General features: G+C 39.3%; 4 protein-coding genes, 1 long non-coding RNA gene and 1 other non-coding gene across 10 annotated transcripts in view; 4 read left to right on the top strand and 2 right to left on the bottom strand.

The window, feature by feature from the left end:
* PH4alphaPV (prolyl-4-hydroxylase-alpha PV) overlaps positions 1 to 21,134 on the top strand; it is a 161,451-nt gene that overhangs the window by 82,845 nt on the left and 57,472 nt on the right. The gene's annotated exons all lie outside the window — the stretch shown is intronic.
* Positions 33 to 702, bottom strand: LOC137583056 (uncharacterized). Its single transcript, XR_011033347.1, has 2 exons — positions 384 to 702; positions 33 to 302 (listed from the first exon to the last, which is right to left on the bottom strand). It is a non-coding gene; the product is annotated as an uncharacterized lncRNA (long non-coding RNA).
* On the bottom strand, positions 2,823 to 2,895 carry TRNAM-CAU (transfer RNA methionine (anticodon CAU)). Its single transcript has one exon. It is a non-coding gene; the product is annotated as a tRNA-Met (tRNA).
* On the top strand, positions 7,502 to 9,295 carry LOC137582630 (uncharacterized). The gene is made up of 3 exons (XM_068297242.1): positions 7,502 to 7,865; positions 7,975 to 9,016; positions 9,079 to 9,295. The coding sequence occupies exons 1-2, from the start codon at positions 7,601 to 7,603 to the stop codon at positions 8,601 to 8,603; spliced, it is 894 nt and encodes a 297-aa protein (XP_068153343.1). The 5' UTR covers positions 7,502 to 7,600; the 3' UTR covers positions 8,604 to 9,016; positions 9,079 to 9,295.
* Positions 17,002 to 18,513, top strand: Pka-C2 (Protein kinase, cAMP-dependent, catalytic subunit 2). 3 transcript variants are annotated; one of them, XM_068298072.1, is made up of 5 exons: positions 17,002 to 17,364; positions 17,423 to 17,652; positions 17,738 to 17,903; positions 17,961 to 18,238; positions 18,304 to 18,513. In XM_068298072.1, exons 1-5 carry the CDS (start codon positions 17,188 to 17,190, stop codon positions 18,314 to 18,316), a joined length of 864 nt encoding a protein of 287 aa, XP_068154173.1. In that variant the 5' UTR covers positions 17,002 to 17,187; the 3' UTR covers positions 18,317 to 18,513. The 3 variants fall into 3 exon arrangements, with proteins under 3 accessions (XP_068154173.1, XP_068154172.1, XP_068154174.1); XM_068298071.1 differs by having other exon boundaries at positions 18,299 to 18,513; XM_068298073.1 differs by lacking the exon at positions 17,002 to 17,364 and having other exon boundaries at positions 17,481 to 17,652; positions 17,740 to 17,903; positions 18,299 to 18,513.
* On the top strand, positions 18,539 to 20,365 carry LOC137583160 (cAMP-dependent protein kinase catalytic subunit 2). The gene is made up of 3 exons (XM_068298074.1): positions 18,539 to 19,093; positions 19,152 to 19,595; positions 19,660 to 20,365. Exons 1-3 carry the CDS (start codon positions 18,690 to 18,692, stop codon positions 19,874 to 19,876), a joined length of 1,065 nt encoding a protein of 354 aa, XP_068154175.1. The 5' UTR covers positions 18,539 to 18,689; the 3' UTR covers positions 19,877 to 20,365.

Below are 21,134 nucleotides of genomic sequence, written 5' to 3'. Positions count from 1 at the left end.
ACACCATGCCCCGTCTGTCCGTCCATCTTCACTTTGTTTATGCTATTCGCAACGTTTTTCAAACTTTATTTCACATTCGTTTTCGGTTTGACTCCTGTCCAACTTCTACTCTTTATCCAACATCATTCTCCTCCTTCTCATCATCATCATCAACATCATCGTTCCTGGCCGAGCAAATTCTCGAGTGACATCTGCCGTTGCGTTGCATACCCCAGGGCGTCCAAGTGTTGCTTAAATATGTGCGTCACATACGCTTCCCTTGCTCGGCCTGAGAGCTGCTAACCAAGTCCAAGCAAAATTACCTTTAGAGACAAAAAAAAAAGAGAAAGTGGCTAAATAAGAGCGAGATACAAAATTACCTAGCGACGTGTTAAATTGCCAACCTTTTCAAATCAACTCACGTAGCATTTTATTAGTCAATCAAAGAATACTTTGGGGGGGATCGCATCTTATTATAAACCCCTCAAATGTGGCAGACAGACACAAATGCGAGAACAACTTCAATGAAGAAATTAATTCAAAAGAAAGTATTGAATGTCAAAACAGTAAAAAGAAATGTTTCACACTTTGATATAGGAAATAATTTGATCGCTAAATTCCGCCAAGAGATATGTTAAAGTTACGATGATGAGCAAAATTAGAAAAAATAGGCACAAAATTTTGATAATTTTCTTTACAACGAATTTAAAACTCAATGCCTGCTGTAATTCTTTAAATGAATACTAACTAACTTGATTACTAAAACTCACTGAGATAGATGCAGCCACTTTTAATTATCTCATAAGATGAATGTTTTCAGCATTTGTTCTGAGTTGTTTCTGGCAAATCTAATGCTATTACATTTTAAAGAGAAAAAATATATCATCATCATCATCATGAACATCAGGGCAAACAAATCAAAGTGCATTTTAATAAAAATGCATTTATAACAAGCCTCGGCTTGTTGGAGAGGGGGAACCGAAAAGGAGTAGAAAAAAATTGTGCACTTTGCATTAAAAATTCGCTGTCTAAAAGCTGAACAATTAGCAACAATTTTTGAAATGCAAATGGAAATGCTGAAATGAGTGAAATTAAAGCGACTTAAATGGAACTTATTAGATTTGTATACTTTTAATTTGCATTCATAACAGGCCAGAGTCTTTCACTCAAGTGAAGGGGGGAATGAGGGGAAAACAAAGACTAAGGCTAAGACCAAGACGATGAAAACGATGACGAGGCTGCAGACCAAACAACAACAACAGGAGGCAGCTGGCAGCGAAGGATGTTGAAAAACCCTTTTCCTGCATGTTGTTGTTTTTTTTTTCTTTTCCTTTTCCCTTTTTGGCTCTGACTCAGTTGGACATGACGTATTCCTTTTGGCCAGCCTCCCTTTCCTATGCGAAAGTTGGCTGATTTAAATTTTGCCTTTGCTCGAATAAAACAAAATTAATTTGTGCATATTTCTTAGAGCTTGGAGCATGGCCACCAGACGAAATACGAATCTCTGGAGCTGCTCTTGTTGTAGCTTCTGCTTTTTTGGACATTTATTAAAAGGCAAACGGAGAAGCGGCGAAGAGCGCCTGTCCAGGGAAATGGAAACCTTTTGCTCGTTGTTGTTTTGGCCAATCGTAGAAATAATAACACACCAACAACAAAAACAAAAGGAAGAGACAAAACAAAAAAAAAGCAACACAAATTTCAAGTGAAAAGAAATTTAATAAAATGAAAACAATTTGGCAAAATGAAAGAATAATATTAAGAAAACCACCATAGACTTTTGCAATAGAAAAAAAAATTCTAGAATATAAAAAGAAATCATAGTTCCCATTCCCACACAAAATTCACAAAAATTCATAATTGCATGGACATTATGGTGAAAACAGATAGAGATAAAGGGGAGGGGTTAGCTGATCTGAAGTTGTCGTTTCTCCCAGAAGACTTGGCGGAAACTAGGACATCACACGTGCCGATGACAATGTTGATATGAAAATAGATATTGATATACCATCGAACGTGGCCGGATGAAGGCGAATGAGCGGCCATAAATCCATTAGTCCATAAATAGTATGGATATGGAATGAAAATAAAAATAAAATAAAATTATTTATACGTTTCGCACGGCGCGACAAGCAGGAAAATTAGTGCGAAACGAAGACACACACACGCACACAGAGAGAGGCAAGGGATGGTATGGGCATGGTCCATGCACAAGGGCAAGAGCCAATCCTTGGGATGAGGGAGAACTATTGACAATTGGCGATGCGCTTCAAATGAGCCAAAACAAAGCGCACAACAATCGAACAACTGTATCGAATTACCAATCATTCAATACAATGGAAATTCAGGTCTAGAGATGGAGGAGGAATACTCTCCCTTCACCCAACAAGTTCCCAGTTCCCAACCCCGAGAGAAAGTGCGAAAACAAAACATGGCGCAGACAAGTTGTGACGGGGTCACGTGACCTCGTAACTTTTTGCCAACTGATACTAGCGAAGCCATAGTTCACCATATACATACATATATAAATAAAGCCAGACATAAAAAAATCCATGAAATGACATACAATGAACTCTCTATTAACGCGTTTAGTCAAAATCAAGTAACTTAAACTTGGAGCTAAGACTATGTTAAATATTTTTCAAGCCAAATTACTGATTAATTGATTGATTGATTTCTTTAGTCTCAAAATGCAGAGCTGAGTTAAATTAACATGCCTTCTTTAGTAATAGCAATAAGACATTCTAACAATTTTGATATTGGCTTAGCAATCGCAGCTTTTTCCCTCGTCTATCAACTGCAACGAAAAAAAAAATTATAGAAATAAAAATGTGAAAAAAAGTACATGCCCCGGGTGAGGCTCGAACTCACGACCTTAAGATTATGAGACTTACGCGCTGCCAACTGCGCCACCGAGGCTATGAGATATTCCCGATTCTATTCCTAATCAGGTAATTAAATGTGAAGGTGCTTAAATAATTTAGACTTTAGACACAATTTGACTTTCTCTTCTCGGGTGTAACTAACGTCGCCAATATTCTCCTATAAGGAATTTCAATTCTCAACCATTCAAGTAAGAGTTGTATATCAGAATATATCTATCTTTAGTGTACAAACTAACAGATGACTTTCTAAGATGGGGAACCTTATGTAAACATTAAATCGAAATGTTTCATTTGTTTTTCAAATATGTCATATGTATTATGGATATAAAACAAAATGTTTGAAAGAAACTTTCGTTGATAATCGTCTTTTACTTTCACTTACACTTGGCGACGCCAAACATTCCAATTGAAAACAATTGAATTGAAAAGATGATGATCGTAAAATGCGTATTTTGGGCCAAGAAACAGCATCTTGACCAAATTGCCGACAATTTGGGTTAACTGTAAATTTCCAAGCAAAGAGGCAAACGTGCAAGTTTTAGCAAATACAAATGTGAATGAAGACATACTCCCATTCGCAGATTGACAGTTATGGATAAAAGGGAGGTGGGGTATATATAGACCATAAAATTCACTCGGGCGTAAAGGATGCGAAATGCCTTTTAATAAAAGACACAAAAAAAAAAAAAAGAACCGAGGAACGAAGCAAACTACGCCCTGGCTGCATAAACTAAAACTAAAGCCTCATGGCTATGCTCAGGCACGACTTAAATGTTCAAATTATGTAAAATAAAATGTGAGCCCAACACACAGAAAGAGAAAAAGAGCGCCAAACAAAAAAGACAACTCGACAAGAAAAGGATAAACGCAAAAGGACAATGACGTCAGCCCTGACTGACAGCAGTGACAAGTGAAACGCTTGTCCCCTGGACATAAAGACGACATCAGAACCGGCCCGGCTAAGGACTCCCTCAAGCACTTGACAATCCTTGGCGGCAAGGTGTAAAAAAGCTTTCATTTGACACTTTTTGGCCATTTGCATGGCGAACCCATCACCCATCAACCAGTTCCCAAATAGCGCTAAGACAGAGCCACCCAAGTTTCTAGCTAATAACCGTGAGTAAGCGAACAGGTGCAGAGTCCAGTGTCGTCGTTTTGTGATCAATCTTTGCTAAGCTTTTGTTTTCACTGGGTTTTTGTTTATGGACAAAAAGGCAAGGCGGTTGGTCCGCCGGTCGGTGGGTCCAAACCCGAACTCGACAATGAGATGCCTTAGAAGTGGAAATGTCTGGGCCCCCAGCTCAATGAGGAGATTGAGATACATTCACGAGTGACAGGCAAACAACATGCTGGAGTCCTTTTTTGCCACTGTACATCTCTGGGTTCCTTTCGTTGGTTTTTTTGTTGGGTGCTATGATTGATTAGCAATTAATTAGCTACACAAATAACTGTAATTATATGCCAGAAAGTGATGGAGTGTGAGGGAAAAAAGGAGCTAGTGATAAGCATAGGGTGAGTCCTTTTGCCTTGCAAAATTTGTTTGGCCTGCTCCACCTTTTTGTTACATCCGTGGGGCATATCATATCGTTGCGGCTAATTTGCATTTTGTTGTGTGTTTTTTTTTTCTTCTTGTCTCCTTTTTTTATGTTCTAATGAAACGAATTTGTTGTAACTTTGCCACTTGCGGCATTGCCATTGGTTTTTACGATGGAATATTGCCTAATGACACTTTATTGTCAGGCCAAAAAAAAAAAAAAAAACAAAAAAAATTCGTCACAGTTTCGTCGAGAAGAAAAGAAGTTGCCTTTGTTTAAGAGAGAGATAGAGAAATTCACCCTCAAGGCAGACTTACCCCTAAAGTTTGCACGTTTAATAACTGTAATTTAAATTTGGCCAAATTGCTTTGCAAAATTTGCTCTCTCTACCCAGATTTAAAGTTTAAGTAGAAGCAAATGTTGCGCCTCTCTTTCTCTATTGTCTTGTGGGCATTTCGACAGTTTTTGGCTAGCCAACAATGCATGACTGACCCTGTCAATATTCTCAAACCGAAATCCATTTAGTTCATATGCAATATTTAATGCATGGAATATGCATTGATGGGGGCTGTGGGGACAAAAGGAGGAAAAGGTCCTAGCCACTAGGCAGTACTACTGCTGGCACACGCAAAAGTGCGTCCAAAATGTAATGTCAGGCCATGTCAGCAGCAGCAGCAGCGGACGCAGCAACAAAACTGCAAAACTTGGGGACCTGCATTCACATTCACATTCACAAACCCCTCCAACTGACATTGAGTGGTCCATATGTGTGTGTGTGTCTGTGTCGTAAGGATCTTGGTTGTCGTCCTCGAATCGTTTGGGTTTTTGGCTCTTTTATGGCTGAAAGCTTTTGTCGCTGCCGTGCCACTAAACATGTCTCTGTCGAAGACTCGCGCTGTCGCTCGCTATTTTGGCTCTAATCCAAAATATAACTTAAGTTTCTGGTCAAATGAATTTGGCAAAGGTAGCATACATTTGGGAGTCGCAAGCCAACAGAATTTATGCAAAATTTCCACTAACGGAAATCTTGTTTTTGTGGGCAAAAGCGTTAAGGCCAAGATGCCGCCACATACCACAAATTGGCAGTTTAAGTGGCTTTTGTTATGGAAAATCTTCACCGCCATCTCTCAGGCTCTTGTTGTTGTTGTTGATTTCTTTACTTTTTGCTTTGTCACCTGTTTTTGGCTTCTCCATTGCTTCCGCATTAAGCCAAAAACGAAAAAGAAAATACTTTTTACGAGCTTGTCAACATTTTGAGTTGAGTGCATTTTTACGCCTTGGTATATACAAGAGGGCGCCCCCTGGCGGCTGGGGGCAGTAAAATCGAAAAGTAATGCAATAAAATTCGCTTTCATTAAAAGCATTAAAATAGGTTTTTGACATGCCATAAAAATTGTTTTCACGTAAACACACAGACATCGAAAACTGCTGCTGCCACACATTTGCTTCTGAGAGAGAAAGGGAATACAACGGTGGGCAGAGGTGGGCTGGTGGGCTGGTGGGCTCCTGGGTTGGATAAAGTAGATGATTCGCGCCATATCTAAATGGGAATTTTATTGTTCTGGGAGATGTGGCCGACACACAGCCATTAGCCATAACACGAAATTCGTCTCTCCTAGGTAAAAGATGCAGCCCATCGTAAAAGACGCAAAAACGATTTTTGTTTTTCATCATCTGCCTTGATTTTGTCCAGGGAATTTGGGGCAATCATTTTGCTCTGCTACTAGATAGGCGTATATATCATAAGATATCGATGAACTTACCTCTATAAAGATAAATATGAATGATAGACTGGTATTATAGGTAAACTTTCACTTTATTTTCACAATTTATCCTAATGTAATCGGTTCAATCTATTGAGTAACTTTTTCATCTCTGTTTTTGGTTCTGGCCATTAGATCTGTTTGTTCTTTTAGCTCTTCTCTTTGCCTGCCTGTGGCAAATTTTCTGTTTCCAAGTAACTTGAATATATGTTTAGATCGTAGTCATTTTGGCTGCAATTAAACGGAGATTTTATAGAGGTAATCACAGTCTGACAAATTCCATTTCGATTCCCTTGTAGCTGACCATTTTTAGACAATTGGCAAATATTCCTAAATGGCTAACAAATTCACAATTGCTAGCCATGAATGTGTGCGATATGAATCGAATGAGCATTATAGTACCATATTTCTACGTTATTAACTTCAAATTACCAATACACACACACACACACACACACACACACATACAGAAGCACAAAGGCAGCAACCACATACAGAGTCATACATATATGACCTTCTTCCAGTTCCAGTTGGCTCTTTTGGCCTTCTTAATTGCTGCGACAGACAGTGTCGAAATGTATGTACATATATTTTTGGTCTACGTTTTCGATTCTCTGCGGTATGTTGAAAATATACATACATATATTTTCATGATGTAATAAATGAAATTAATTTCAATAATTGCTGCGATTTTCATTGCTACGACGAGTCTCATTACTCGTAAAAATGAAACGGGAATGAAAGGAAAACTCAATTTTTATTTAGGCCACTTATTTTATTTGCCCTGTTTTTCTTTTCCATTCTTTTTCCTTTTTGCGTTTTTGCACTGGCATGGATGGCAACATGAATGAAAATATTTAATGATGACCATGAAAACTGCTTAATCGGAAGAATGAAAATGAATATGAGAATATGAATATAAGAATGCTATAGCTAGATAATAAGCAGAAAACATAAATACATACGGGAAACGATGGATAGATTGGGTGGATTGGGTGTGTGTTGCTTGATGGGCTGAGCAGGCAAAAACCAACCAAAGCCAAAAAAATAAATGTGCAAATCTAAATGTTTGTGTCTTTTCTTCTTTTCTCGTTTTTTTTTTTTTTGCACGAGCAGCAGCATTTTTAATATAGCAAAGTTTGCTGTCATATTTCAACCAAAAACCAACGGATTTTTATTGGTACTGCGAGCAAGTATTTTTCGCATTTATAATATAAGGGACCATATATTTTCATGAACACTAAATTATGCTATGCGTGTGTGTGTGTGTTTGTGTGTGAGGTGGAGATAAAAATGGAGGTGGAGTAGGCGCCCGACATTTCGTTCTACTCTAATACAAATATTTGACAAAGACAATCATAAAGAAATATATACGTACACTAGCAGTAACACAAATTCGTGCTCTCTAAATTATATATATTATTTTTTTCCTTGTGCTATTATGGAACGTTTGTGTCAAATCCTTAGTTACGATATCGGGCGTTTTTTCATAGACTTAATCAATTCCTTGATCAAAATTTGTTACGAACGTTTGGGCAAGAAAAAGGCAACATGCAAAGGTGGGTCTATAAGAGTCAAACATCCCAGTTATACCATAAGACATAAGTATCCAAAACGTCTGGTCACCTACGATGGGGAAGCGAATTGTGAACGGCGTCTGATACGTTTTTCAGATCTGACCAAAAGTGATATAGCTGCTTTCAAAGGTCAGTGCAAAAGAGAACGTAGTCAGGGGAAAAAAAGAGAACAAAAAGTGTTCTTATCGGTGTGGACATTCTGGAAAAATGGACACAAAGCAAGATGACGCTGATGTAGATGAATGTGAAGATGAAGATGAACAGGATGAAAATGACGAAGATAATGAAGAAGATGATGAATGCGATGAAGAAGAAGAAGAAGAGGAAGAAGTTGAATGCCAAAAGGAGCAGTCCCAAGCTGAAGTCAAGTTTGATTTGATAAATTTTATCAACAATCTTACCAAACCAAAGTCATCAAGTGACCGAAAATCTGCGGGTCAAGATTGTAGCGATGACGCTCCTCCAAATGAAAATTTTTTCCTTAAGCTGCAGCAACAGGCCAAAGTGTTATATCAAAATTGGGTTCGCTGCAACCAGGCACAACAACAGGTTACTTCGGGAATTTTTTGGGAATCATTGTCGCCCGCCCATCAATTGCGTTTCTATTGGTCTGCCTATACCGGCGAGGAATTGCAACCGACTCCATTCGAGAATTTCAGTCAAAGCTACAAAAAGGATTTCATTCAAAGCACTCCATGTAGTAGCAAGCATACATTGCGAGCAGAAATACGACGACAATGGGCCTGCATGAAGAGATGCCAGCGAATGCCCTTCATTATGCAGGCCTTAATATACGAGGTGAGCGTTAACGATGTGGACCCCAATGATCACTGTGCCCTTCGTGACTTGTTCAGTAAATTTCGTTAAATAAGCCGACGACCTTGAGCTATGTCTATAAGTGTCTTTCGAGTGATTTTGATTTCCATTTAACAATTTTCAGTCTTGCCTTCGCCATAGCTTTTTTCATTATTTTCATATGAAACAGATGTCTGATCGTTGAGAAAATCTATTTTTATGCAGAAGTTTCGAACAAATTTTGCAAAGGGACGACGAGCATATTAACATATATAGACTGATTCTTCTCAGCTGGCTCTCATACTTTTTGGATATTCATGGACTGTTCCATATTTGCACTTGAACCACATTCATTTTCTTCTTTTGTGCACCAAAAGTAACAAAATTAATAATGGATTCGTTTAGATACTTTTCGCACATTGCCTCAAGGTCAATTAATAAGGAGAGAGAGAAAGTAGATTTTTTGGAATATATGTATGGTATTGGTAAGTGATGAAGCATTATTGCAACTTAATTATGAGAATCAATTAATTTATTTCGCCTCAAGGTTCATTGAAGTGTCCTTTAAAATGAAAAGCAACTCAATCTCAAGGTCAGGCATCATCGAATCTGATTAATGAGTTATTGTGGTCACCAGCTCCTCCACATGCCATTCAAACAATGCCATTCAATATACCATGCGCATAAATTAGCAATAAAAATTGTTGCAAACGATACATATATATAATATATAAACAAATAAAACAAAACTTTTTAAAATGTAATTTCGATTTTACGATTTTTTACGAGCGTCTCTGGCAAAATGTTAAACTTTTCCTTTGTGTCCAGTAACACGAAATCGTTGATAATAAATAAAATCATGGCAAATCGAAAGTAAGTTGAAATGGCTTGTTGGGCCTGCAAAAATCAGATCAGTCGCCGGGAAACATTATGCTAATAGAAACGAGATGTCTGCGGCTGGTGTTTAGAGTCTATCCCCCCCAACCCCCAACCCCTTTGGGTTCCCATTGTTGTTGCTTTTTATTGAAAAGTCGTTGCATGGAAGTGTTTGTTGTGTTTTTTGGGGGGTAGAGTTTATAGCTGGCGTTTTTGTCGTTGACAACTTTTGGCGAGCCTCGCATAAAACGAAATGAAATGGAAAACTAAACTAAAAAGAAACCAATTCGCCACATTCTTTAACTGTATCGAAAGCCGCCTTGTGTGAGTGTGTGTGTGCTGGAAATTTATTGTTGTAGATATTGAGTTTTATAGTAAGGGGGGTCTTCAAGCCATTCTACCTCCAATCTCCCGCAGCCGCCTCCTGCGCATAATGTGACGCCTTTCCTTCCTTTTTTTTATTTTTGGCCACTCACGGATTTGTTGTGAAATTTTTAAGCATCGAAATCGAAAAACAATTGGCATGCCTGCCACTGTCAGAGTTGAGTTGAAGCTTCCATGTCAACCCTTACTCTCTCTCTCCTCCAACCTCTCACCCTCACATTGTGAGCCTTAGCCTTACCCTTCCTCTTAACTCTTCCACACTGGTGTTCTTTCTAGTTTTTTTTTTATGGCCGGCCGGTTTGCTGCAAAGATTTTGTTGTTTTGATATTCGACAATTTTATTGCCTCGACCCAAGTTCGCACCTCAATTTGTCTTCGTAAATGTGAAAAATGTGGAAATTAGTTGGCGGTCCTCCAACCAACCAACCATTCAGCAAACCAACCCAAACTCCTCCTTCTTTCCGTTGCTGGGGTTTGAAGATGGTGTGAAGGGAGGGGTTTTTTCAAACATTTCATCAATCACACGATATGTCACACCTATCAGTGGGCGTTGACGCTTGGCTCGAATGCAGATAGTTAGAAAGCCAAATAAAAAAAATCTAAAAGTGTGGCAAATTGTTAAAAAAGGAGTGCGATTGCCACGCCTCTCCTTGTCTTCACTGTTTTGGTTTATTTGTGTGTGTGTGTGGGGTGTGTGGTTAATGGCTGGCCATTGAAATCTGTAGCATACTTGCGGGCATTAAGCTGAAAGTCATACACGTTTATATAAGACACTACATTTGGGTTGTTCTGCTTATCATTTGCATATGGAAATCATATAATTTTTGACAGGCCTAGAAATTGACTTCTTAGCTAAAAGATTCTATGGCGTATTTGTAGGCCGGAACAGTGTCTAAGAAATGTGCTTGGCCAATATATACCCATCTCATTGGTACACTTATCCATTTTTATGCAAAGTCGCAGAGCAAACATATATACAATGAATGGCAGAACATATGAAAAAATCAATGGCTAAACTACATGGCCGATGGCTTTATGGTCAAGAGGCAATCAACCCCCAAAAATAGAATTCATATCTCCCTCTGTATACTCTCTATTAACATAACAATTATGGCTACGTTGTCCGCTTATTTGGCCATTTAAGATATTGGGCAAACAATGGCTCATGGAAGATTCTGCAGTCATAAGCAGAATGCCGAAACCCACTCACAATTGACATCCTGGACAGAGAAGAGACGTTATGCATCCGGTTGAATTCATTTTCCTCAAAAGAGGCCAAAGAGTAGTTTTCCTTCTTTACTTTTTTTTTGGATTCGTAAATCGCAACTGTAACCGTTACGCCTAATTAATTTCCATTGAAATTTGGGGCAAACTGCCAATGGAGAGATCACAGGCTTCTGTTTGTCTTGTTTTTTTCTTAGCTCGCGTTTCCCTCATTAGAAGAGGTCACATAAATTTCGATTAAAAACAAATTGACGGGCGTGCAGATTTAAGACTTGATTCTGATTTCAACATTTTCCCAAGTAAATCCAATTTCCGCAGCAGACTTTCTTTTGAGGTTTGCGGCTCACGTACGGGCAACACTTTTAGCTATCTACATGCGGCTCCCACTCATGTAACCGAAGAACCAGGGACAGGGATCAGAACCAAGTGGAGGATTTGGCCATTTATGTGAGCAGGTCATGTCGCGGTCATAAATACAACAATGCCTCTGATGCCTCATGCTTTGCCACCAAAGTTGCCAGAGTGTCGCGAGCGCCATAAATTTTGCTAGCAAAAACTCACGGATTTATGTTGGCTGAAAACGCACGACGTGAAGGACATAAGGCAGGAGATAGCAGAAGTACAGCAAACTGAAACTGACTCTGAGCTTGAACTGGGCTGGCCTGGGCTGAGATGGAAAGGCGGCATTCTCCTGCTTGATATGCTTGGCAAACGTAATCCACTTTAAAGTTTGTCGCCGACGCCGCCGCTGCTTTCATTTCGAAATGAACACGAAACGCAGCCATGTGATAGGCGAGGCAAAGGATATCCTCAAGGATATCTGTGTCCTTTCTTCTTTTTTCTTTCTATTCCATTCGTTGGTTTTTTTTCGGTTTTTGTTTTTGGTTCTTTTGGCAACCACATGCAACATTCAACCAACGACACGACATCTTATCCAATTTGCATTTAACGCATTTTTGGCCAATTTCTTTGGCCTCCTTGAATAAATCCCATTTGCAGCGATTTGCATTTAATGCCATCCGTGAAATTGAGATGAGCTCGCCTCGCCTTGACTGACACAATGTAAAGACCAAAAAAAAATTAATAAAAAGTGGCTGCTAGCCACCATCATTTTCTCTCTACTCATCTAGCCAGACAACCAGCCAGTTTGCTAACCACAAGTAAAAATGTTCAATAAACGTCCAGTGAAAATGCTAAAATTGAAGTGCTGCCCCAACCGCAAGCGCCTTCAATATTCGAGTTTCGAATCTATTGGGGGGATTGGCAGTCAATTTGGCATTTTTAGCCAAGAGCAGCAACAGCAAAAGCAGCAGCAGCAGCAGCAGCTGACTTTGACAGCGGCCGCCCGCTGGTCGTTAGTTACTCCTAGTTTGCGGTTCCCCAGTTTTCTCGCATATTTTCGTTAGACAAAAAAACAAAAGAAAGAAGCATTCATAGGATCCCAATTAAAACAAAACACACAATCGCCAGCCAGCTAGCTGCACTCACTTTACAGCAATTTCAAGAGGAGAAGGCCAAAATAGATAGTTGCCCAATAGCTATGGCGAGGTGCGAGGGTAACCGAAACAGTTTTATGTATATTAAACATGATTAAGCAAATATGTATGTATTCCTGTTCTCTTGCTGATCTTAGAGCCCTCGTATTGGCATGATTTAAAAGTATCTTTAGCTCTTAAAGGAAAGTTTCCTTTTGGTTTTTGTGGAACAGCTGCCTGGGCCATAAAACGTTTTGAAAGGTAGATGGGTGGGTGGTGTGGATCCGCCTAGGTATTAATTAGGTTGTTAATTTTGCATTTGGCGTGCGTCGCGGGCTTTTCCCGTGAAAAAAATGCAACCGAGGGCGACACACATAGCTTGCAGACACACGTGGCATGATGATAAATCTCTCGGTTTGTGCAACAGCAGCAAACATGTGTAGCACTTTGGCCGCACTTCCCGTGCAAGTGTACATCTCCTTCTCCCACTTTCTTTTCCTCCTGGTTCCCTCTCTCATTGCACCTGTCTCAATTAAGCGTGCAAATCGCATGCCTGTCAAAATAGAATGCTTGGGGATGTAAAAATATGCTGGCATCTAGCGAAGATCTGAGGACCAACAGTTGTCGCATTCTCGCCATTTGGATCATAATCATTATCTAAAACATGATGATCATCTTGTTCATCTTTTCTTTCTGCTTTGATCATTGGACGTCAGGTTAATTATTTGTTTTACACAAAGATCATTTTTCGCATGGGAATATGAAAGAATTTTTAACCACTAAACAATGAAGATTAACACTTAGGTATTCTTAACCTAAGGAATTAAGAATTTTCATTTCGCACTACCAATTAAGATTTTGGGTTTTTTTTTTGTTAATTTTTGCTTATATTCCATCAACGCCTCGTTAATTGAAGAGGATGCATTTGCCAACTAAAATTAAAGATCCATGACAGTCGCCTGCAACAGCAATTGACATTTTGATAAATATTGCTTGCTGGCTACACATGCTCTCTCCCCATTCTCATACTCCCTCCTCCATTCTCACATCCTCACTTTAAGTCTTTAAATCAGATGCCGGGCCGACGAGCAGTGCAAAACTTAATGATCTGTGTCTAAATAGAGTGAAAGCAAGGCAAAGAGACTCTCTGCCTAGAGATATGACAAGTACAAAAAAGAATTTATGGCACTAAACAACACAAAAATAACAATGACAACAACATTGGCATTAGCTACCCAAAAACTAACCACCCTCCTCTCGCTTCTGTTACATCTTGTTTTCCTTCTTCCGTTCACCCAACCCAACCCTAGGCAAGTTTTTATCAGCATCAACGAAGAGAAATTTTTCGCACAAATCACGCAAAAATTTTGCACACTTAACGTGAGGCACACACTCGTTAAGGGTGCTGCTGCCAGTTGAATCTTCATAGAGGGTAACACAGGGGTTGTCCAGGGGGTAAGGGTGAGCCAAAAACGATAACCAAACTAAACTGATAAGAATTTTGCAAACTTAATGCATGCTCTTACTGAATTTTCTGCACCAAATTTCCAATTGAACAATCGACCAAGCGGCCAAGTGGCAACATTTTCAATTCGAACCAAATAAAATGAAAAAAAAAAAAAAGGAGGAAAATTGGAAAACACATAAATAAATATTTCGAAGTGAAGCATTTAGAGAGATCGTCCGGAGCACGGAAATGCGCACCATGCGTGACCAATTATTGAAATACGACTTTAATTGAATTTCAATAAAAATGTTTAGCATTTTGCATTTCCTATCCAAAAACTGGTAACCGGAGTAGAGCGGATCGAATAAGAGCGGACCGGTTCATGTTTATTTATGAGCGGAATGTTTAAAATTTGTGGCAATTGTTTTTCCTACACACACGCACACACACACACCGTCGTATCTCCATCTCTGCTGTCTCTATATCCATTGTTATATTTTGTATGTATTATTTGCCCAAGCATTTTCCTGCCATAGACTATAGACAAAAATCCGTTGCATACTGTTTGGCGCTATAGAACGTGATTGTAACATGTAACCTGATGGCATCTGATGTCATTTGATTTATAACCAAATTGCTATATGCCGAAAGTATTAGACTGATTTATGCACATCTAAAATCCAAAAGGTATTGGAAACCACGTGAAAATAACAGAAATAGATGAAAATTTTCCATTACACATGGAAATTATATATTTGTTGATAACAAAAAAGAAATGTAAATTCTTAGATACATTTCAATTTAGTTGGACAATCAACTAAAAGAGAATAGCCTTGGTGAAGGCAACCAACTGCGAAATGTCAGCATAGCCTCCCGCGGAGATGATGATAATGATGATGACGATGACGACTATGGCCAAATCAACGGATTACAAACGACAATATACAACAATGACGGGCGGCAGGCGGGCGATCGGGTGTTCGGTCTGTCAGTTGTTCGGCTCTTTGGTCGGTTGGTCGTTGATTGAAGGTGGAAAACTTCCAATCTAGCAACATTTCCCCCTTTTGATTTTATTCCCTTTTTTGGGGTGGAATTGAGTGAAAAACCGTTGGCATTTGCAAAGGGTTTCTTTCGTAGATTGGCCGCGGGGTAGAGGGGTTGGGTAGGTAGAGTCTGACATCGGCGCATGACAAAAGTCACATGGCCCGGCAGCGGATTAGTTACACCTTTTGCACACAACACGGCGGCGACATTGTTGCCAACCATTGAACTGTGCACATTGAATGCATTTTCCGGTCAGTGTGCAAAGGCCAAAGCGTGCCATGATTTATTCACGCGATTGTGCAGAGATTAGTGCTAATGGCACGATGGCGAAACTGGGAAAACCTTTCAGCATAATTGAATTTGTTGTTGGCCAAAAATTGTGAGAGGGCTTTCACCTACTTAAGCCTACCATCAACAAAAACCGAGAAACCGAGAGAAACAGAAGCAAAAAAAGAAGAAATTGCTTTGATAACTAAACCAAATATTGGCCAAGACAAATGCCATGTGTGTCAACAGTTCATCTAGGCGTCAATTACTTTGCATAAGTTTCACAATGTGGGGAGAGGAAGAGAGAGAGAGAGACGGTGGGGGAGGACAGAATCTTCCAACACAACAAATGAATTTTAAGTGTTGCCAAAAGAAACGGCCAAGAAACGTGTGCGTATGACTTAATCTGCTCTTGGCCCGCTTAGCGCAAACGCATCTCTATGTGAAGAGGCTTTTTATGGTGGGCCTATACATACATATATGTTCGTATGAACATATATGGTGGCTTGCTTTAGATATTATCCGCTTATTTATTGCAGTCGTTAACATATCTTAGCCAACTGGAGTTTATCTTTCGTTTGTGGCAATGCTAAAAGAGACAGACAGACAGGATTCTGAGCAGGCTGAGTCTTCTTCTATAAGTTAAATGAGCCAAGCTTTGTCCTGCTTCTTTTGGGGTCTGGGTGGATACTTAAGTTCTCAATGAAATTGTTTAGTTTTTGCACGATTTCTAATTTACTGATGAGATGACTGAATAGAAACCGAGAGTGAAAACTAAAATTTTGTAATATCCTCCAAGAAGGACACATGTCTTATGCTAAGTACGTGACAATTTGCATTGTTTTAACTTAATTGAAATGTGGCCAGAGTCAACCGAGTTACTACTTATTCTTCCTGCATGCATAACAAATGAATTTGGCACATAAATTTTGATTAAAATCGATTCTTCCACTCTTCTTAAATTGAATTGCTTGCTAAAGTGTTAAACCCCTTCATTTTCTACTCTCAAGTTGGCCTAATCAATAATGAAGTTCTCTCACAGAAATAAATGCCATCACATTAGGGCCCACAAAAACCCTTAAACATATTTAGAATGACATTTCCACAGAGCCAGATGAAATGCTGGGTGGTAAATGCCTGTGCAAATGTTGAAAGATAATGATTAATTGTCAATTTACGTACAACAACAGCCTGGACATATGACCGAAAATGGCCAATAAACGTTTCGGTCGACAGTTACCTTAAAAGCATGCAACAACTGGAGCATCCAGATCCAGAAATTGGGATATCTCTCTCTCTGTATCTCTCTCTTACTCCCTCTCATTCAAAACTATAAGCATTTAAGGACACACAAACAAAGAGAGAAAGAGAGAGAGAGGATAGACTGACTATCGCAGAACACTTGTCCATCAACATGAGAGCCAAGTCAAGTCTGTGTGGTTTGGCTCCAACTGACTAGCTGACATGTAGAAATAAATGTACTAGAAAATTACCAACTTATGTAATCTTGGTTAGCATCATTTATCAAGTGGACGTTTTGTAATTTTTCTTACTTTTGCGGCCAGGCCCGGGACATGTCAAGAAGTCTACATGTTCTGTTTGTGTGTGTATTAAGGGTAGTGTGTGTGTGTGCCACAGGAAATTGCCATTTCATTTGGCCTAAGGAAATTTGTCATCATACCTTTCGACCGCGCCCAGCTAATTGAATGCTGCAGAATGCTTCAAATCTTGTAGGTTTTGATTTTCTTGTTAGCATTCCTTCGCTCAATCACACAATAAATTATGAAATTCAAAATTTTCAATTCAATTGAGTTATAATCAAACTTTTTTTGCGTTACCAATTCCATATTCTTGTTGTTGTTATTGTGCTGTATCTGTGATTCGTCTAGGTGAATTGTAAACTGTGGAAAGAAAATGAAAGAATTGTCTCTCTGCTGATTATGAGCCAACTGCAGTCGCAGCACTATTTCAACTCGAAGGACGATTACGGCGCCATACTCGACGGCCTAAGCAAAGAATTCGATGAGCGTTGGACTCATCAAGCACCATCCCCATATAACAATTTGGAAAACTATATACAACGTGCAGTCCTTGGCTATGGCAGTTTTGGTACTGTGGTAAGTTTTGACAGTCCACCCTTTAGTGAACACTCATATATTTTTCACTGTTGATTAGATGTTGGTCAAAGAAAAGAGTGGCAAGAATTATTATGCTGCCAAAATGATGAGCAAAGAGGATTTGGTGCGTCTTAAACAGGTGGCGCATGTGCATAACGAGAAGACTGTGCTAAGTGCGGCACGTTTTCCATTCCTTGTATATCTGGTAGACTCGTCAAAGGATTTTGATTATTTATATCTCATTCTGCCGTTCATCAATGGCGGCGAACTTTTTAGTTACCATCGAAAGTGAGTAGTGAAATCTAAAACCTTAGCATGATCAATAATTGAGTGACAAATATCGTACATATCATCATATTCTTTTATGCCCAAGAGTGCGCAAATTCAATGAGAAGCAGTCGCGTTTCTATGGCACCCAAGTGCTACTAGCTTTGGAATATATGCACCGCATGAACCTAATGTACCGAGACCTTAAACCCGAGAATATCCTGATCGATTGCAAAGGTTATTTAAAGCTTACAGATTTTGGTTTCACCAAGGTGAGTCGAGAGTCTCTCTTTACTCATAGTTGTCTATCTAATCTGTTGTCTCTCAAGCGAGTTGATAGCCGTACCTCTACTCTATGTGGCACTCCTGAATATTTGGCTCCGGAAATCATACAATTGAAGCCGTATAACAAATCGGTAGATTGGTGGGCTTTTGGCATATTGCTATTTGAGTTTGTGGCCGGACGTTCGCCATTTGCAGCCCATAATCGTGATGTTATTCTAATGTATTCGAAGATCTGTTTGGGAGAGTACAGGGTGCCGACCTATTTTACGCCCCAAATGAAGAATTTAATCGAGGGTCTTATGCAGGTTGATACCTCAAAGCGGTAAATAGTATTAGATTTTATGTTTTTCTCCTAAGCCATCTCCCCCAAATTCATCTTCAGTTTAGGCAATTCAAATGAAGGTGCAATTGAAATTAAGAATCATCCTTGGTTCCAGGGTGTCGATTGGTTTGCTGTGCTCAATCAGGAAGTCAATCCGCCCTATATACCAATTGTATCGAATACTGAAGATTTATCGAACTTTGATCATTACGAATCCAAATCAAAAGTGAAATCCAAAATAAATCGTCACCCCGAGTTGTTTAATAATTTTTAAATGTTAATCCCCCAATTTAATTTAGTTGTTATTTTTTGTTTTCCATCGTGTAGCTGTGGCTTAAACAATCAAACTACAAATTTCTGTAATTTTTTTTTAATAATGTGCTAAGCCAACAAAATTTTCTAAGAAAATTCCAAATTTTTTGTATATCTTTGCCAAACCATTGAATCCGCAATGGGTCACTATGAGCAGCAGACTTTCAGTTCGAAAGTTGAATATAAATTGATATTAGATAAGCTGAGAGAGGAGTTTAATAAGAAATTTAGCCAAAATACCCCATCCATGGCCATTGGTCTTGATAACTATGAAATCAAGGCCACGCTGGGAGCTGGTTCATTTGGGAAAGTGCAGATGGTTAAGGAGAAGTCCTCGGGCATTTATTATGCCTCTAAGCAACTTAGCAAGGATCAGATAATGAAGACCAAGCAAGTGGCACATGTGATGAGCGAAAAGCGTGTATTACGCTCAATACTTTTTCCATTCACTGTCTATTTGGTGGCTTCGTTCAAGGATAATGACAGTCTCTATCTAATTTTGCCTATTGTGCCGGGAGGTGAACTATTTACCTATCACCGCAAGTAGGTCTAAAGCAAATGGTGTAGATATAAATATGAATATAGTTGATTTATTTTACAGAGTTCGTAAATTTAGTGAGAAACAAGCACGTTTCTATGCGGCTCAAGTATTTCTGGCCTTGGAGTATCTGCATCATTGTAGTTTACTTTATCGTGATTTGAAACCAGAGAACATTATGATCGACAAGAATGGTTATTTAAAGGTTACCGATTTTGGTTTTGCCAAGAAAGTGGAAACGCGTACCATGACTTTGTGTGGTACACCAGAATATTTGCCACCCGAGATTATTCAATCGAAACCTTATGGCACTAGCGTGGATTGGTGGGCTTTTGGTGTATTGGTCTTTGAATTTGTGGCCGGACACTCGCCTTTTTCCTCGCACAATCGGGATATGATGAGCATGTATAATAAGATATGCGAATGTGATTATAAGATGCCTTCCTATTTCAGTGGTTCGTTGCGTCATCTGGTCGATCATTTGTTACAGGTGGATCTTTCTAAACGGCAAGGCTAAAATTAGATTTAGATTAACAAGAATTCTTGGTGACATTGACTTTCTATTCTTTAGATATGGCAATTTGATTAATGGTAATAAGGATATCAAAGATCATGAGTGGTTTAAGGAAGTTGATTGGATACCGCTGCTGAATCAAAGTATTAGTCCTCCCTATATACCAAACATTACCAATCCCGAGGACATTTCACACTTCGATAAGATCTCCGAAGGCAAACAGAAAACCAAGGCCAAGACCATGCGGCATGAGGAGATTTTTGCGGATTTTTAAAGAGTCGTTATATTTATTTTTTTGTTGTCTTTCATGGTGCTGGGTACTTGATTTCGGTGGCATAAACTGATGATTTCTAATCGCACTTGAATCGTTGTGAATCTGGATGGGCGACGGCTGGTTGTCGCTTTGCTTTGATTTCAACAACACGCAACATCCATCTGTGCCCCATCCGATGTATGTACATATACATATGTGATATCCCCGCTTTACATTTCATGCCCCAAATGTCAACGTCACCGTGGGGAGAAGAACAACAAGGAGCGTGAGAGAGAGAGGGTGGAGGAAGCATTTTCTTGTTTCGGTTTTCTCGATTTTCTTGGGAAAACAGCTGCTGATGTTGCCACTGATGCGTCTTCTGTTTTGCTGCATACAATTGAATTGTATGTGAAATATTTCTTACACTTGTTGCTTTTGCCTAGCCTCGAAATTTAATTCGATGAACTTAACTAGTAATTATACTTGAAATCATGCCATAAATCTAGACAACTTCGTGTAGCAATGTCTCTTGTCGAAATCAACACAAGGAGGAGATTCATGTTTGTCTTTGATGCAATTGGATGGATTTATGGCCACTTTGTTTATTTATTTCATTATATCTATCTAGAAAGTGGGCGTCCTCCCTGTATGTGTATGTGTGAGAGTCTGTGTGTTGGTAGTTGCTCTCGAAAGAGTTTTCTTTTGCGAAATTATGTTAAACACAATTTAAGCGTACCAAGATACAAAGGAAGAGTGTGGGAGATAAATGCCATAAATCTTTTATACCTTTTTCTGCTCTTCTGCATATCGGGCAACATTGATTTATATGCAAGAAAGAATAACAAAAAAGACGAAACTAGACGCCATTCTGGTCCGAAATGTCTACCTTATCCAGCAGCCAACAACAACAACCACGATGACTCCTTTGTCCAGTGGCTAACAAAACAAAGACTTGGGAGCACCAAAAACGAGTGGGAGAAGTAGCAAATAAAAAAAAAAAGCCCGAGAAAAAAGTTATGATTATCATAATTTTTGTTACGTGAGTTTTCATGTGGAAAAGATGAAACATCATCGTCTGCGTGGCCGTCTACGTTGCTGGCGTCGCCTCTAGTTCCCCGGGGTTGGAAGTCGTCATCACTATAATCATGGCACGCATTTACTCCTGTTTTTACCTCTGCTTTTTGGCGCCCGCCAGGCCGGCGCCGGGCCACGCATCTTCGTCTCCAGACACATTTTCTCAGTCTAGTGTGTGTGTGTATGTGTGTGTGTTGTTTTACTT

Source organism: Drosophila tropicalis, unplaced genomic scaffold (assembly GCF_018151085.1).
Source record: "Drosophila tropicalis isolate 14030-0801.00 unplaced genomic scaffold, ASM1815108v1 contig_859, whole genome shotgun sequence".
In the NCBI taxonomy this organism is placed as follows: Eukaryota; Metazoa; Arthropoda; class Insecta; order Diptera; family Drosophilidae; genus Drosophila; species Drosophila tropicalis.
The sequence above is the reverse complement of the archived record's forward strand: the minus strand, read 5'-3'. Positions and strand labels throughout refer to the sequence as shown.